The 18116-nt window shown below is 44.1% G+C and overlaps 1 protein-coding gene across 2 annotated transcripts in view; it reads left to right on the forward strand.

The window, feature by feature from the left end:
- The first annotated feature begins 2149 nt into the window (after positions 1 to 2149).
- Positions 2150 to 18116, forward strand: part of LOC126483879 (cytochrome P450 6k1-like) — a 68867-nt gene continuing 52900 nt past the window's right edge. For both annotated transcript variants that reach the window (XM_050107129.1, XM_050107130.1), the window contains exon 1: positions 2150 to 2392. In XM_050107129.1, the coding sequence (XP_049963086.1) occupies positions 2173 to 2392 (220 nt within the window). In that variant the 5' untranslated portion in view covers positions 2150 to 2172. The remainder of the gene's footprint in view (positions 2393 to 18116) is intronic.

Genomic DNA, 18116 nt, shown 5'->3' on the forward strand with positions numbered 1-18116 from the left:
AAGGAAGGAGGTACACGGCTCGTGTTGTCTGTAGTTCAATCATGCCTAGATGGTCAATACCGCGGTTCGATCGCGTCCGCATTGTTACTTTGTGCCAGTAAGGGATCCCAAGAAGGGAAGTGTCCAGGCGTCTAAGCGATGTTGATCGGACAAGGAGAAGATACAGAGAGACAGGAACTGTCGATGACATGCCTCGCTCAGGCTGACTAAGGGCTACTACTTCAGTGGATGACCGCTACCTACGGATTATGGCGCGGAGGAACCCTAACAGCAACGCTTTTCGTGCAGCCACATGACGTCGTGTTACGACTCAATAGGCTGCATGAGGCGCAACTTCACTCCCGACGTCCACGGCGAAGTCCATCTTTGCAACCACGATACCATGCAGCGCGGTACAGATGGGCCCAACAACCATGCCGAATGGACCGCTCAGGATTGGCATCACGTTCTCTTCACCGATGAGTGTCGCATATGCCTTCAACCAGACAATCGTCGGAGACGTGTTTGGAGGCAACCCAGTCAGGCTGATCGCCTTAGACACACCGTCCAGTGAGTGCAGCGAGTTGGAGGTTCCCTGCTGTTTTGGGGTGGCATTATGGGGGGCCGACGTATGCCGCTGGTGGTCATGGCAGGTGCCATAATGGCTGTACGATACGTGAATGCCATCGTCCGACCGATAGGGTAACCATATCGGCAGGATCTTAGCGAGGCATTCGTCTTCATTGACGACAATTCGCGCCCCCATCGTGCACATCTTGTGAATGACTTCTTTCAGGATAACGACATCGCTCGACTAGAGTGGTCAGCATGTTCTCCAGACATGAACCCTATCGAACATGCCTAGGATATTAATATCTGGTATTCACAGTCATGTAGAACTTTATAAAAGACATCATATTTACGCCAGTGACTGTAACGCTTTCTTTATTTCACGATTGCAATTTCGGCCTTAGGCCATTATCAAGTGCAGATTTTTGTGGCTTTACATCATGTCAACTTAAAATGAGCTCACACGACAGATAAATGTGTCAGCTCATTTTAAGTTGGCAGTTGGCATGACGTAAAGCAACAAAAATCTGCACTTCATAACAGCCTAAGGCCGAAATTGCAATCGTGAAATAAAGGAAGTGCTACAGTCACTGGCGTAAATATGATGTCTTTTATAAAATGCCTGAGATAGATTGAAAAGGGCTGTTTATGGACGACGTGTCCCACCAACAACTCTGAGAGATGTACGCCAAATCGCCATTGAGGAGTGGGACAATCTGGACCAACAGCGCCTTGATGAACTTGTGGATGAATACAGGCATGCATTAATGCAAGAGGACCTGCTACTGGGTATTAGAGGTACCGGTGTGTACAGAAATCTAAACCACTACCACTGAAGTTCTCGCTGTATGGTGGTACAACATGCAATGTGTGATTTTCATGAGCAATAAAAAGGGCAGAAATGATGTTTATGTTGATCTCTATTCGAATTTTCTGTACAGGTTCCGGAACTCTCGGAACCGAGGTGATGCAAAATATTTTTTGATGTGTGTATGTTGTTCGCAACGGCCTTGCCGCAGTGGATACACCGGTTCCCGTGAGATCACCGAAGTTAAGCGCTGTCGGGCGTGGTCGGCACTTGGATGGATGACCATCCAGTCCGCCATGCGCTGTTGCCATTTTTCGGGGTACAGTGAGCCTCGTGAAGGCAATTGAGGAGCTATTCGACCGATTAGTAGCGGCTTCGGTTAAGAATACCATCATAACGGTCGGGAGCGCGGTGTGCTGACCCCACGCCCTTCCTATCCGCATCCTCCACTGAGGATCACACGGCGGTCGGATGGTCCCGGTAGGCCACTTGTGTCCTGAAGACGGAGTGTATGTTGTTCAGTTCGTCAACCAGTTCACAAGAATGAGCACAGCAATGAGCCAGTGATGTTGCCAGAGTGTCTCAGGGCTAAAGATGATTGCTCAGGGCTGTGTATGACACACAAAATTTAACGTCCCCTGTGGAGTCGCACGGTGTAAAACAGTGCAGAATCAGACAGTGACGTATGTGTATGTGTGCCCGTGGTCATACAGCTAGTGTAAAGTAAGTTTTGTTCCACCAGAAAGCAGGCTTCGTGTATTTACCAGTATAACTTTATTGCCTTTTCAGTCGAGTCGACTTGTAAGAGCTGAGCGATGGCCGTGCTGCTGGACTCGTGGTTGGCGGAGCTGGTGGTGGTGGTGTCAGCTGCGGCACTGGCGCTCTACGCCTGGATGTCCCGCTGCCAGCGGCATTGGCAGCGCAAGGGCGCGCCCTACGTGGAGCCGGAGGTGCCCTTCGGCAACTTCCGACCCGTCGCCATGGGCCAAAAGTCCCTCGGCCTCTTCCTGCAGGACATTTACAATATGGCACCAGGTAAGGCCCTGCAAACATCCTGACAGTATGAAAATTCGTCATCCACTGTACGGTTCCAATGTGTTGTAGCGGTAGGTGTTACCTACGGTGAACAACACTGATCTTAAAACTATCCAATGCGTGCTTTAATCTCGCTGCCCTCTTGTATCACTTCATACCGTGGGCTCGACAGATACGCTTAACGCTAGATGAGCATTTTTATCAGGGGTTCAACTGACAAGGAGAGGTAGGATCTTCGTTTTGAAACCACCACGTTCTGGTATAGGTTCTGTAATTTACCGTCTAGTAAGGTCATCCGAAGACCAGTATCAGTTGCAAAGCGATTTAGAAAATATTGCTGTAAGGTGTGGCAGGTGGCAGTTGACGCTAAATAACGAAAAGTGTGAGGTGATCCACATGAGTTTCAAAAGAAATCCGTTGGTATTCGATTACTCGATAAATAGTACAAGTCTCAAGGCTGTCAATTCAACTAAGTACCTGGGTGTAAAAATTGCGAACAACTTCAGTTGGAAAGACCACATAGATAATTGTAGTGTCACTGCCAGACACCACATTTGCTAGGTGGTAGCCTTTAAATCGGCCGCAGTCCGTTAGTATACGTCGGACCCGCGTGTCGCCACTATCAATGATTGCAGACCGAGCGCCGCCACACGGCAGGTCTAGAGAGACTTCCTAGCACTCGCCCCAGTTGTACAGCCGACTTTGGTAGCGATGGTTCACTGACAAAATACGCTCTAATTTTCCGAGACGATAGTTAGCATAGCCTTCAGCTACGTCATTTGCTACGACCTAGCAAGGCGCCATTACCAGTTACTATTGATGCTGTAAAACATGTACCGTCAAGAGCGATGTTCACCAATTATGGATTAAAGTTAAGTATTCCAGCAGCTACGTACGTTTTTTGTTAGTCTCATTTCTTTGACCTGTTCCAGACCTCACGCCAGTCTGCGTGAGCTAAAACGCGTGCCTTTCGGCTTCCTCTCACAGTGGGTTGGCTGTCTTGCCAATCCACAACAATAATATTATGGGGAAGGCGAGCCAAAGGTTGCGTTTCATTGGCAGGGCGCTTAGAAGATGCAACAAGTCCACTAAAGAGACAGCTTACACTACACTCGTTCGTCCTCTGTTAGAATATTGCTTCGCGGTGTGGGATCCTTAACAGGTGGGATTGACGGAGAACATCGAAAGGGTGTAAAAAAGGGCAGCTCGTTTTGTATTATCACGTAATAGGGGAGAGAGTGTGGCAAATATGATACGCGAGTTGGGATGGATGTCATTAAAACAAAGACTTTTTCGTCGCGGCGAGATCTATTTACGAAATTTCAGTCACCAACTTTCTCTTCCGAATGCGAAAATATTTTGTTGAGCCCAACCTATATAGGTACGAATGATCATCAAAATAAAATAAGAGAAATCAGAGCTCGAACAGAAAGGTTTAGGTGTTCGTTTTTCCCGCGCGCTGTTCGGGAGTGGAATGGTAGGGAGATAGTATGATTGTGGTTCGATGCAACCTCTGCCAAGCACTTAAATGTGAATTGCAGAGTAATCATTTAGATGTAGATGTAGGGTCGCATGTACCACACGCTGCAGCCACGCAGAAAGTAGGCCGTCACTTGAGAATAATCGACATAAATAATGCCTGAATTCCTTGTGACTGATGTTATGTCTCTTTCTGCTATAAGATATATGAGGATTCTATTAAGTTCGTGAAGTTAAATTTCATAAAGCTATCTTTCATAAAGCCTCGTAAGAAACAATTACAAATAAGCAATATTATATTTGCTGGTTGCCAAATTAAACTTTAAATTCTGATTGTAAACGAGCGCCAGGCTCCCTACAAATAATATCAGATGCGTTAGCGTAATAAAATTTATGCAAAGAGGCACCTGACCTATAGTAAATTGTATCACTGAAAATAGTCACTTTATGATAAAATAAATCTTGTGATTTGATGCTAATTAATTTTGATAGTATTTTTAAATAAGTTCTTCTGCTCCGGCTTCGTCCTATTTCCTGTGGAAATAACAAGTTTAAATGCACCGCGTAATTGCGGCCAACTTTCTCAGTCAAAGATGGTCGCGGCTAGCTCCGGAGCAGCTGCAAAAAATGCTACACAAACTCTTGCGTTATAACAAATGTGGCGTGGGTTCCTTAAATGATTACTCTGCACTCCAGATTAGCTTATTATATTTTCGTAACTCTTTTACACATCAATTATGTTCTAGTAATTGAACGAAAGCAAGACAAAAGCTATCGCAATACAATCGTACCTTATGCAGTCAAAAAATACCCAAGACACAAGAAAACATCAGAAGACAACTAAGTACATTGGCTTCCAGTCATTTTATAATGTAACAAAGATTATAGTGTTCAGTTCTTTAGTTTACACATATGATCTCATATCACGGAGAATAATGTCTTTTTTCTACTATCAGAATCGATAAATTGTCTTTAAAGTTATTTCGTCACTTTTTCTGTATCACAATTAGGCATTAAAGTTCACACAACATTACGTATGTATAGTTCTTTTGTCGTTATTTATATTGTTCATGTCAAATATATGGAAAGGGACGCTATACTGACTAGAGCATTCAAAATAGTGAGTTTATCACAACACGTTTGCTGGCAATTAAGTTAACTGACTAGTATGTTGAACTTTGTGGCTTGGAATCCTGTTGGGTGCAACGTATATTCTCTGTTTTATGTCTTTATCAAAACGTCTTCAATCATTATTTTCATTGACATAATTGGCTTAAATATAATGTTTCTCATTTATAATCATTTTCTAGATAATTTTAATCTTTCACTTGCTCTCACTTTTTACTTCATTTTATTCTCTTTTCGTTTGGAATTTTTTTTCATGTCATTTTTATTACTTCATGTATTTATTTCGATTTAATTTCTTCCGTTTCGTTGTTTTATATTTTCCTCTGTATTAGGGCAATCGTAATTCTATGACTCACGTTATTTGAATTTAGTTTCATTTATAAAACATTCTTTCATATAATTAACGTTCGCAATATTTTGTCCAAGGTGCGAAAGAATCTACTTTTTAAATTTTTCTCTGACAATAACCATTCAAAAAAGTTCATCTTGTAACGACTATTAATTTTTGACACCATTTCACAGTCAGCATACATTAACTAGATTATTTTGTCTTGTTTTTTGACGAACAGATCGGTATTTCGATACTCTTAAATATTACAATAGATAGATCAATATATTTAAAATCGATTTGACAAAGTTTCCAAATGATAAAAAGCATAAAAGCAAAAAAAAAAAAAAAAAAAAAAAAAAAAAATTGGAGCAAATAAGAAATTTAATGTGACTGAAATGATGCAGTGAAGGATTAGAAATAAAAAGAAATATATTTAAATCAGTTAATTGAATAAAAATAATAACTTGTAGTGGATTCATTAAGATTTTAAAAAACTGGAATGCACATGACAAAATTCGAACCCACAGCCTTCGGCATACGACACAGTTGGCTTTAGCGCTATCAGCGATGCCATTTTGGCAACAATGGTTTTTCAGTGTTCTAGAGCAGTGCTGTTATTCTGCAGCCCGAATCAGGTATCCTTGCGACCCGCTGTTCTCTGTCATATTTTATAACAATGTACATCCAGCAACTACCAGCTAAATCCACATACGCCAATTAAGGTTAAGAGGGTAGTTTTCCAGCTCAGTAACAAACAAAAATACTTACGGATACAGTAATATTTTAAGATGTGCTTAATTGTAATTGACGTTCGTGAATCTGGCAACTTACCTCAGTGGCAGAGGGGAAAGCCGCGCGGGTGTGACAAGGGAGAATGTCCTATTGTTTTGTCTGCCAGTACTGGCAACTCAGGGGCGTGCGCTACTCGTACCGATCAGCTGCTACGGTGTAACTTCTGACGCAGAAGTACCACGAACTCATGAATATATACTATAGAGACGGCTGTCCTCAAATGCGGTTGATATTTGTAGCAACGAATTCGAAATTAAATTAAGGCTGTTGAATTACAAAACAGTAAGTAGAAGAAACATGACATTTAAAATATTTAGGAAACGTTTGTATATTATACTAAAGAACACATTTAAATGTAAGTAGCCAATTAAACATCCTTTCACACAGACAACACAGCTCCACTTTGTCAGGCAATCATGCTGTCGAGGGTGGCAGCAATCGGGAACAGAGAAGAGTCGACACGAAATGTTTCGAATGGTGCCGACTTTTACCGATCAGTATTTGAGGGCTAGCGGCCAACTTATCGCACCCTGGTCTACTGGTGGGCTCATAATGCACTAACTTGTGTAGGTTACCAATTAATAATAAGATCGATACACGTGCAGTCGTAAGTGTCATCCCACCAGTGGCGGATACAGAAGAACCTCAAGGAGGGGCGTTAAAATATCTTGAGCTAGCTTTACTTTTAACGTAATAAAAAATAATCAGGTCACATGTAAAGTTTAAGAAAGTTTTATTTAAACTAATTACACACATATACAAGACAATGCCATCTTATGATATAAAAAGTTATAATTACGAGCTGGGTATGGGAAACTATTGTTACGTTATCAGTAAAAATATTATTAGAAGTCTCGTAACAATATTTTTACTGAGAAATTAATATGAATTACTGTTATTAATACTTCACAATCAACTGATCACTCTCACTCTTGACTAATCTTCACACGCGCACTTGCTACAACTAGGACTTTTTACTTAATCATTTTCAGTCTTAATATTTCTGCTTCTGAATGTAAACTAGCTTCCTATTCGGCGAATAGTTCGTATTTATAACGCTACATATCGAAGGTTGTCTGTAAAAGAAAGCAGTAGAATATTCGCGACTTTTCTCGAACAAATGCCAGACAGAATAACGTATCGAGATCACTAGAATGGCCGCGACTTTTCTCGTAGGTATGTAAAATATAAAATAAAATGACACGGTCGCGCGTGCTATAGGAAGGAAAGTAAAACTACTCGATTACTCGATTCAGTCGGGTCGACTGACGAAAGAAACGAACTAATAGCGTGCGGGCTGACTGGCGGGGGCGGAGCGGGTGGCAATGTGGTGGCCCCCCAAGGGTGGCGGGGGGGGGGGGGGGGGGGGGGGACCGCGGGCCGCCATATGTCCATATGTTTCCGCCACTGCGTCCCACAACCTCAGTATTGGCCCTGGAGCAATATAGTTTGACGACCACTGCTCGTGACAGTAACAAAAATTCCGAAATTCTCTCTTGTCGATTACATGGAAATGAGGGCCCATATAGGGGAGTGGCTGCTGGAGCCCTGACCTACAACAAGCTGTTTCAAAGAGTCTAACCCTCTCGCCGGCACTTCTACTGACACATAAAAGAGATGACATTTGCTGTTGTAGTCTTCAGACAAACGAATGGTTTGATGCAGCTCTCCATGCTGCTTTATCCTGTGCAAGCCTCCTCATCTCCGAACAATTACTGCAACCTACATCCTTCTGCAGCTGCTTATTGTATTCATCTCTTGGCCTTCCTCTACGATTTTTACCCCACATGCTTTCCTCTGTACTATACTGGTGAGCCCTTGATACCTCAGACTGTGCGCTACCAACCGATCCCGTATTCTAGTCAGGTTGTACCACAAACTTCTCTTCTCCACAATTCTATTCGCTACCTCCACATTAGCTACGTGATCTATCCATGTAATCTTCATCATTCTTCTGTAGCACCACATTTCAAAACCTTGTATTCACTTCTTGGCTAAACTGTTTATCATCCATGTTTCACTTCCATACATGGCTACACTCCGTACAAATACTTTCAAAAAGGACTTCCTGACACTTAACTGTATACTCGAGGTTAACAAATTTCTCTTCTTCAGAAACGCTTTTCTTGCCATTGCCAGTCTACATTTTATATCCTCCTTACTCTGATCAACATCAGTCACTTTGCTTCGCAAATAGCAAAACTCGTTTACCACTTTAAGTGTCTAGTTTATTAATCCACTTTCCTCAGAATCACCTTATTTAATTCAACTACATTCCATTATCCTTGTTTTGCTTTTGTTGATGTTCACCTTATATCCTCCTTTCAAGACACTGTCCATTCCGTTCAAGAGCTCTTCCAAGTCGTTTGCCGTGTCTGACAGAATTACAATGTCATTGGCAAACCTCGAATTTTTATTTCTTCCCCTGGACCATAATTCCTACTACAAATTTTTCTTTTGTTTCCTTTTACTGCTTGCTCAGTATACAGATTGAATAATACTGGAGATAGGCTACAACCCTGCCTCACTCCCTTCTCAACCACTGCTTCCCTTTCGTGCCCATCGACTTTTATAGCTGCCATCTGGTTTCTGTACAAATTGTAAATAGCCTTTCGCTCCCTGTGTTTCACCCCTGCCACCTTTAGAATTTGAAAGAGAGTATTCCAGTCAACAGTGTCAAAAGCTTTCTCTTAATGTAGAAATGTTACAAACGTAGGTTTTCCCTTCCATAATACATGTTTTATGAAGAGTAGTAGGGTCAGTATTGCCTCGCGTGTTTCGACATTTCTCTGGAGTCCAAACTGATCTCCCACATGGCATTTATTCTACACTCAGGCTCATAAATTAAGGATAATGCTGATAAATGGCGAAACAACACGCTGGTGGGCGGTTTGCGGGTTTAAATCACCTCGGAGTATGCATTTGACCTGCGGTCGACTCACGGTGGCCCTGGCAGCAGCCCACATGCGCAGAGGTGTGTTGGTGCATGTCAGAGTACGGTGCACTGAGTAAGTGTGCAGACGTTTTCAGACGTTCTAATGATGGCTGTTTGTTGAAAATGGCTCAAAGAACACATATTGATGACGTCATGAGGGGTAGAATACTAGGGCGACTGGAGGCTGGTCAAACACAGCAGGTAGTAGCACAGGCCCTCCGTGTGCCACAAAGTGTGATCTCAAGATTATGGCAACGATTCCAGCAGACAGGAAAAGTGTCCAGGCGCTACAGTACAGGACGTCCACAGTGTACAACACCATAAGAAGGGCGATATCACACCATCAGTGTCCGGTGACGGCCACGGAGTACTGTAGGTAGCATTGCTCGGAACCTTACCCCAGCCACTGGAACAGTTGTCTCCAGATACACAGTCTGCATACGACTGAACAGATGGTTTATTCGCCCGGAGACCTGCAAGGTGCATTCCACTGACCCCTGGTCACAGGAGAGCCCGTAAAGCCTGGTGTCAAGAACGCAGTACATGGTCATTGGAACAGTGGTCCCAGGTTATGTTCATGGACGAGTTCAGGCATAGTCTGAACAGTGACTCTTTCCGGATTTTTATCTGGCATGAACCAGGAACCAGATACCAACCCCTAACGTCCTTGAAAGAGACCTGTATGGAGGTCGTGGTTTGATGGTGTGGGGTGGGATTGTGATTGATGCACGTACACCCCTGCATGTCTTTGACAGAGGAACTGTAACAGGTCAGGTGTATCGGGACGTCATTTTGCACCAGTATGTCCGCCTTTTCAGGGGTGCAGTGGGTCCCAACTTCCTCCTGATGGGTGATATCGCACGGCCCCACCGAGCTGCCATCGTGGAGGAGCACCTATAAAAAGAAGATATCAGGCGAATGGAGTGGCCTGCCTGTTCTCCAGACCTAAACACCATCGAGCGCATCTGGGATGCTCTCGGTCGACGTATCGCTGCACGTCTTCAAACCCCTAGGACACCTCTGGAGCTCCGACAGGCACTGGTGCAAGAATGGGAGGCAGCTGCTCGACCACTTGATGCAGAGTATACCAACCCGTTGTGCGGCCTTTGTCCGTGAGCAAGGTGATCACATCCCATATTGATGTTGGGGTACATGTGCAGGAAACAGTGGCGTTTTGTAGCACATGTGTTTCGAGACGGTTTTCTCAACTCATCACCAATACCGTGGACTGACAGACCTGTGCCGTGTGTGTTCCGTATGTGACTATAATATTAGCGCCAGTTTTGTGTAGTGCCACGTTGTGTAGCACCACATTATGCAATTATCTTTCAAAAATTCAAATGTGTGTGTGAAATGTTATGGGACTTAACTGCTAAGGTCATCAGTCCCTACGCTTACACACTACTTAACCTAAATTATCCTAAGGACAAACACACACACCCATGCCTGAGGGAGGACTCGAACCTCCACCGTGACCAGCCGCACAGTCCAGGACTGCAGCGCCCTAGACCGCTCGGTTAATCCCGCGAGGCAATTATCTTTAATTTATGAGCATGAGTGTATATACATTCCCCAACAGTTAATGACACAGATGCATAAGAATGAGGGGTGCACTCAGGGTCACTTGAACTATGTCCAAAGTATGGGCCACCGAGCGAGGTGGCGCAGTGGTTAGGACACTGGACTCGCATTCGGGAGGACGACGGTTCAATCCCGTCTCCGGCCATCCTGATTTAGGTTTTCCGTGATTTCCCTAAATCGTTTCAGGCAAATGCCGGGATGGTTCCTTCGAAAGGGCACGGCCGATTTCCTTCCCAATCCTTCCCTAACCCGAGCTTGCGCTCCGTCTCTCATGACCTCGTTGTCGACGGGACGTTAAACACTAACCTCCTCCACCAAAGTATGGGCCAGTGCTTTATGTCGTTTTTCATGCGTGAGGACTTCTGCTGCTGCTGCAGAGAGGCTGCTCCGCCCTGCTCTGTGCTGCAGTGAAATGAAATGATCGTATGGCATTGTTGGCCGGGAGGCCCCATGCGGGGGAGTTCGGCCGCCGTATTGCAACTCCTTTTTAGTTGACGCCACTTCGGCGACTTGCGAGTCAATGATGATGAAATGATGATGAAGAACACACAACAACCAGTCATCACGAGGCAGAGAAAATCCCTGACCCCTCCGGAAATCGAACTCGGGACCCCATGTGCGGGAAGCGAGATCGCTACCGCAAGACCACGAGCTGCGGACTGTGCTGCAGTGGGCCGGCGCGTAAACAAACACACCGTTGATGCACCCGCTCGATGGTCTGCGATGCCTGTGAGTGCGGCGGTCGTAGAATTGTCCCCAAAATCTTGTTTTCGGCATTCATATAAACAATTTCGTTTCCCCTTCCATTTGTTACGTAGGACCACGGGTTTGGTTAGGATCGACACGATTAGCTAAATTCAATCCCTCCGTCTACCAATTCCCATTATTCTACCAAGTGCGCCTCTCTTTCTCCTTTCTCATTTGCTTTATCAGTTTTCATGTTGGTTTTCGTCGCCAGTTCGTCGTGTGAGGGTCTTACATTCTGTGTACTTCAAAACTAACGCCCCTCCATTGGATTTCCAGTCGCCAGTGTAAAGGATTGTGTAGGAACCACTTGGTCGCTCTCTGCACGGCGCACAACGCTGCCTGCCTGTAACAGCACGCAAATAGTAAACTGTGCCCGGGGGGGAACTCAGCGTACGTCCCAAAAAATGTCTCGCTGCGTGTGTTTGTCAGTCGTTGGTCAACGAATCGAGTGTGGCCACATTCCTGGAATTCCGCCCTTACCAGTGGCGCATGGCGTCGCTTGCGAAAGGTAATGCTTAACCCTCAGTGGAAGAGCGGTTCCTTGTCCACGTATATTCAGCACGTAGCGTAGCGACTGACATCATCCACGAAGCGGATTCACCGGAGATGAAGCTTCCCGGCTCTTTCTGTCGCAGGCAATGACTTGATCCGGTTGGACACGAATGGGCGGCTCGATATCACTGCCCTCTGTTATTTTGAAGCGAGTTGGGTACTAAAAATCTTGAGGAATTATCGAATGTGTATGTACTACAGAGGGATTAGAAATGCAGAAAAAAATTGTTTAAAACGTACTGCTGTCGCATAAATGGCACCACACACGAGCGACGGATCGCAGCGATCCGTCGCATGGGCGACCGACTGCATCATAGATTGCACGTGTCTGGGCAAATCGCAGCGATCGGTCGCTGATCGCTTGTCGCAGAGAAATCCCAGGCAGTCTGATCGATTGCAGCATTAGCAGCGATGTGGGCAATATGGCTGTGACTGGCTTCTCTATTTATCAAGCGTTGTTGTGCAGTTTTCTTTCGTTTCGCTTCACCCAATTTAAATAAAAAGTTACGTTAGAATTTTTAGTTATCCACAGACAACGAACTACTGTGAGAAGTGAAGTGGAAGCCAGAGTTGCCATTTACATTAAGAACTAACACAACAAAATGCACCCTCCGATTTTGCAGTGATTAGCATTTTGAAGCTTCAAAATGGTTCAAATGGCTCGGAGCACTATGGGACTTAACAGCTATGGTCATCAGTCCCCTAGAACTTAGAACTACTTAAACCTAACTAACCTAAGGACAGCACACAACACCCAGCCATCACGAGGCAGAGAAAATCCCTGACCCCGCCGGGAATGGAACCCGGGAACCCGGGCGTGGGAAGCGAGAACGCTACCGCACGACCACGAGATGCGGGCTTTTGAAGCTTATAGCGTAAAAGTAGAACTGATAGGAAGTTCGTAGTAATAGTCGCGATATAGTGGGCGCAATCTTATGATGTACAGTTATTTATGAAGTAATGTTATGCATTATCAAAGTTTTTAACTTTTAAACAGAATGACATACTTCCATACTATGATGTTAAGAGACATTTTTTAATCTAGTTCTGCTTGACGCAATTTATAACAAGAGTTATCGTAATCAGCAGTGCTGCTATTGACAAGATGTCTCTGTAGACGTATCGAGCAAATTGTGTAAATATTTGCAGTTAAACTACAAGGGCAACGAATTGAAAACGAAATGCGGACTAATAAAGGTAAAACGAATTTCATTGTCACTCTGAAACAATGTACGCAATTCATTTGCCGCCAGGGAAAAACGTAAATGCGCTGGAAAATAACCTACAGTTCCCAATAAAAGCGTTTGAAGACAAGTTTAATAAATTGTAATTCTCGTTTACTTTAAATTTGTTTTGCACGTATTCTTGGGGATACGGAACCGCTTATCAGAATGACATCGCACCCGCTCTGGCCTGGCTCGAGTTCTGTCGGGGACAGATCTGAGGGATCTCAAAATCGCACAGACAGTGCATAGACACACGTGCCACGTGTAAACGGGCATTATCCTGCTCAAAAATATAACAACGATACTGTCACACGAGATGTGACACATGAGGAAGCAGGATGTTTGTGACATTTCGTTGTGCCGTCAGAATTCCGTCAGTCACTGCCAACCTTGACCTGAAGTTACTGCCCCACACCGTGACGTCAGTAGTAACACCGCAGTGTCTCTCCAAAACACTGGAAGAAAGACCCACATCCTCAGGACGCCACCGTGCCGACTATGGTCATCCAGGCTACTGCAGAAGCGCCCTCCGAACGCAGCCTTTTGTGTTGTGGTGTTAACGGCAACCTAAGCTTGGTTCGGTGATACCATACTCTTGCAGACGCCTGTCTCCGACCAATGTTATGGGATGACAAAGACTGTCAGAGGGAGTCCATTTATTCTCCTCGGACAGCAGTCTAGACGTGCAGGGGTCGCGATATGCTTCGTGCACACTACGGCCATACTTCCTAGTGGTCGACCAAAACCTTCAAAACTTTGACGACCAGTATGCCTGCCCAGACGTTGCCATGCAGTCAGGGAACGGGCCTCTGTCGCATCTGAATGCTCCACAGATATGGATATTATACGATTCGACCAGCTGGCCAAATGGAGACCCCACAGTGAAACTCTTTTCAAACTGAGTCACGCGCTGATAACGCTGTCTCACATCAGCACACAGCATCTCCGTGTCTGTCACACTGATCACTCAGTATCTGACGCTCTTGACGCCTCTTATACAGTGTGAAGGAAAATTCGCGCGCTCTGACTTCGTAGCGCAATTCCTCACACACCAGCAAGACAAAAATGTGTGTCCCAAAATTTCGTCCTGCGCATTTCTGGCAGTAAATGGACGTTAAGGACTGGCAATTTGGCGACATTGTATCAACATGTACGGTAACTATTTCTGTCAGCAAATACAGTAGTGCTGTGCAGTGGGTGGAGCGGATAGCGTTTTGGGTTAGCATGCAGGAGGTCGACGGTTTGCTACTGGGTCAAGGTTCATTTGTTTTTATTTGTCAAAAGCAGTCTGCATGGTATAGTATCTGGCGTCGTAATCGTTATACAGCGAATAGAGAGGGTCTTCTACAAAACATTTGCAATTGCCTACTACGAACACAGAAATGCAAGTACAACCGTTTTCATTGGTCAGCTTTCAAAGAAACGTTTTGCATGTCGTGGAGGACAACTGTTTCGCAACACTTCATCTATTAGATTCCAAACATGCTTTCTGTGTACCCTCTCCCTATAGCCCCATTGAAATTATTTGCAAAGCACGTTGCTATCCCTATTGGTGACGTAACGCCCTAACAAAATGTAATGGGCCTGAATGCGGCAAATTAATAGTTGGTATTATTCGATGTGACCATTAGGGGAAGGTACACAAAAAATTTTGGGACCTGGTGGGTGCAGTGGTGCGAAACAATTCGCGTCCATGACGCGTAGAAAGCTTTAAAACCTCACCACGAAACGATTGTACTTACATTTCTGTGTTCGTAATACGTAACTGCAAATATTTTGTAGAAGTCTCACTGTAATCGCTGTATGACGATTAAGACATCAGATACCGTACCGCGAAGACCATTTTTAGCAAATAAAAACAAACAGGTCTCAACCCAGAATCGAACCTTCGACCTCCTACATGCTACCCAAAACGCTATCCACTATAGAAATCGCACAACACAACTTTTTTATCCCGACAGAGGTTGTTACCGTACACTTGATTACAGTGTTGCCAGATTGAAATCTTTAAATTCCATTTACTGCCCGAAATATGTGCAGGAGGAAATTTTATGAGGGACATTTTTGTGTTTCTGGTATGTGAGGAATCGCGCTGCGAAGTGCGAGTGCGCGAATTTCTCTTAACCCTGTATACCGAGCCGAGTCAGGCAACAACACCAAATACGAGCAACGTCAGGGCATTCCAATTGCCGTTCTCTCACAGAGAATTGCAACTGAGGTCATTTACATGGCCGTCGATGGTGCGTTAGTGTACAGAGTTAACTAACACCCGACCATTTCTGCTGGGTGGTTCCCTTAATTTGTCAGGCAGTGTGTGTCAGATTGTTACTCGCTACACACATCGGTCGTCTAGTTTGACAGACAATGGAAGTTCCCCCGAATGCGTCTTCCAGCACTGTGGTGCTACTTCGCTTAGGAAATGTGCCTACCTTCATGATGGACAGTTCTGATGTCTCGAGTTGGTACTTTGCGTCTCGTCATTGCAGTTTTGAGTGCACTTTGTCGCTTACACAGACTGGCCGTGAGCATAACATATGGAACCTACAGATGTCACTGGAACACCTTTCGCGAGCTGCAAGCTTGTCTGTGGCCTTGACATTATCCTAGGGCCTCCAAACGCTTTTGACATCGATCATCATCTGACCAACCAGTCAGCCGTAATGGCGCAACTAAGTAAATCGTGTTGTTGAAACATTACACCATCCTCCATATATAGAACAGAGATAGATCATGAATGCTTCGGCATTTAAGTAATTCCAGCTGTCTACGTGATCGGAGAAATCTATGCCCAATTTCTATGGCAGTACAGCTCGGCTGTACGTTTACCTGTCCACATGCAACATTCTCCCATGTTCGGGAGCTGAAGTAATGGATTAAAATATATGCCGAGGCCTGCCCGGTGACCAGTGGCTGACATAACTGCTCGGACCACCCTAGTCCAATGCCCTCTATAACGGATCTTTTACGTTGGGATAAATCTATTTTATTTTTTGTTAGATGTTTTCGTTAAATAGCTGAATAAATTGTAATTAAGAATTATTTAATTAAGCAGAGTAGAAAAGATAGTCAAAGAGATGTTCATTGAGCAGACATTGTCGTAATGTAACGTCATTGCGATGTTCGGTTGTTAAAACAAGTCGTTTGTGTTCCGTCCTGCTATTCGGTCGTGCGCGTATCTGGAAGGAATTAATTCGGGGACTATAATAAACTTTCACATAATAGTTAAGATTCGATGTTCCGACAAAAGGGGTTAACGTCAGTGTTAATTTGAATTGTGGGCGACAGGATTAGTTTTGACAGATATGTGAAACGGACGTAACGAAAGTTATTCCCATATCGTCCTTGAACGTGACTTTTTATATAATTAACGATTGCGGGCTCATTAAAAGCTATTATCTCATGATTAGGATCAAACCCTCTTTCCTCCTAGATAGTGATCATTCATTAACATTTACGTCATAAGAAAAAGGATTATTAATAAAAGTGATGTTAAATGACAATTACGTGTTATTCCGTTAGTGTGGAACCGACGTAATATCTCTGAAATGACATTGATATATAATTTGTGTTCAGTACTGAACTGAGATAGGAAGTAAATTGAAATTAGTGAACATTTGATACTGAGACTATAGAAGCAGAAGCGCTTAAGGTTTCTCTTCTCTAACAAGGGGAGGCCGCCAATTGTGAAATTCAGATTCGATTCATACTGCGCATAACAAAAGCTCATGGCCAGAGGTGTAATGTGGCAAAGCACCAAGATGCACTTCTCAGCCGTTGTCGAGAAAATCGACAGTTAAAAGAAACCGTTGCGGTGATATACTCTTACGACTAATAATTTTCTACAGCGTCGTGGCGCAGCGGTAAGCGCTCGTGTTCGTAATCCGAAGGTCGCCGAATCGAATCTCGCGCCATGCAACCTTTTTTTTTTTTTTAGTATTTGTTTTTTGTAATTCAAATATATATATATATATAAGTCCCGGCAATCAGTTGCAACAACTATGCATATAATAAGTTGTTGAAAGTCGTTTGTCGTGGAAAAACTGGCGACTTCGAACATCATTATGTTTTCCGCAAACAAAGTTGTATTTCACAAATGTTATTAATTATCTTCATAATGTTATCCACGTATAGTTAACGGAAGACGTAGAAACGATATTCCGAAACGAATACGTATAGCGTAAGTCAAACGTTCGAGTTAGAATAGACACACCACGAACTCAAATTTGCTGTGGCAGGTATGAAATATAAACTCCGTTACTCGCTCGTTACACTTGAAGGACAGATGTTGAATGGGCCGAAACGAGCCGTCGCATAACAGCGCAGTTGCGTGCTAACTTCGAAAGAAGGTAGATGCGGTCCCTAGCGCAACTTATAACATCGTCGAAATATATATATATTTGAATTACAAAAAACTAATAATAAAAAAAAAGTTGCATGGCGCGAGATTCGATCCGGCGACCTTCGGATTACGAACCAGAGCGCTTACCGCTGCGCCACGACGCTGTAGAACATCATTAACCGTAGAGAGTATTTCACCGCAACGGTTTCTTTTAACTGTCGATTTTCTCGACAACGGCTGAGAAGTGCATCTTGGTGCTTTGCCACATTACACCTTTGGCCATGAGCTTTTATTATGCGCAGTATGAATCGAATCTGAATTTCACAATTGGCCGTCTCCCCTTGTAAAATGGCAAAATAGGTACGAACTTTAACTCAATAGTCGACATTATGTATTGCAAAGACATTAGCATTTCATACTTATTTTGACGACGCGCTGTTAAACAAAGGAACGTTGAGTCTCTGTAGGAGTAATAAAATTAAATCTAAAAACATAATTAATAACGGCGAACTCCGCTTTAGCAAACTGTATTGCGTGTCGTCATCGGGCAATGAAATGAAATGGCGTGTAACGAGGGCCTCCCGTCGGATAGACCGCTCGCCTGGTGCAAGTCT

This window comes from Schistocerca serialis, chromosome 6, assembly GCF_023864345.2.
Source record: "Schistocerca serialis cubense isolate TAMUIC-IGC-003099 chromosome 6, iqSchSeri2.2, whole genome shotgun sequence".
NCBI classification, from domain to species: domain Eukaryota; kingdom Metazoa; phylum Arthropoda; class Insecta; order Orthoptera; family Acrididae; genus Schistocerca; species Schistocerca serialis.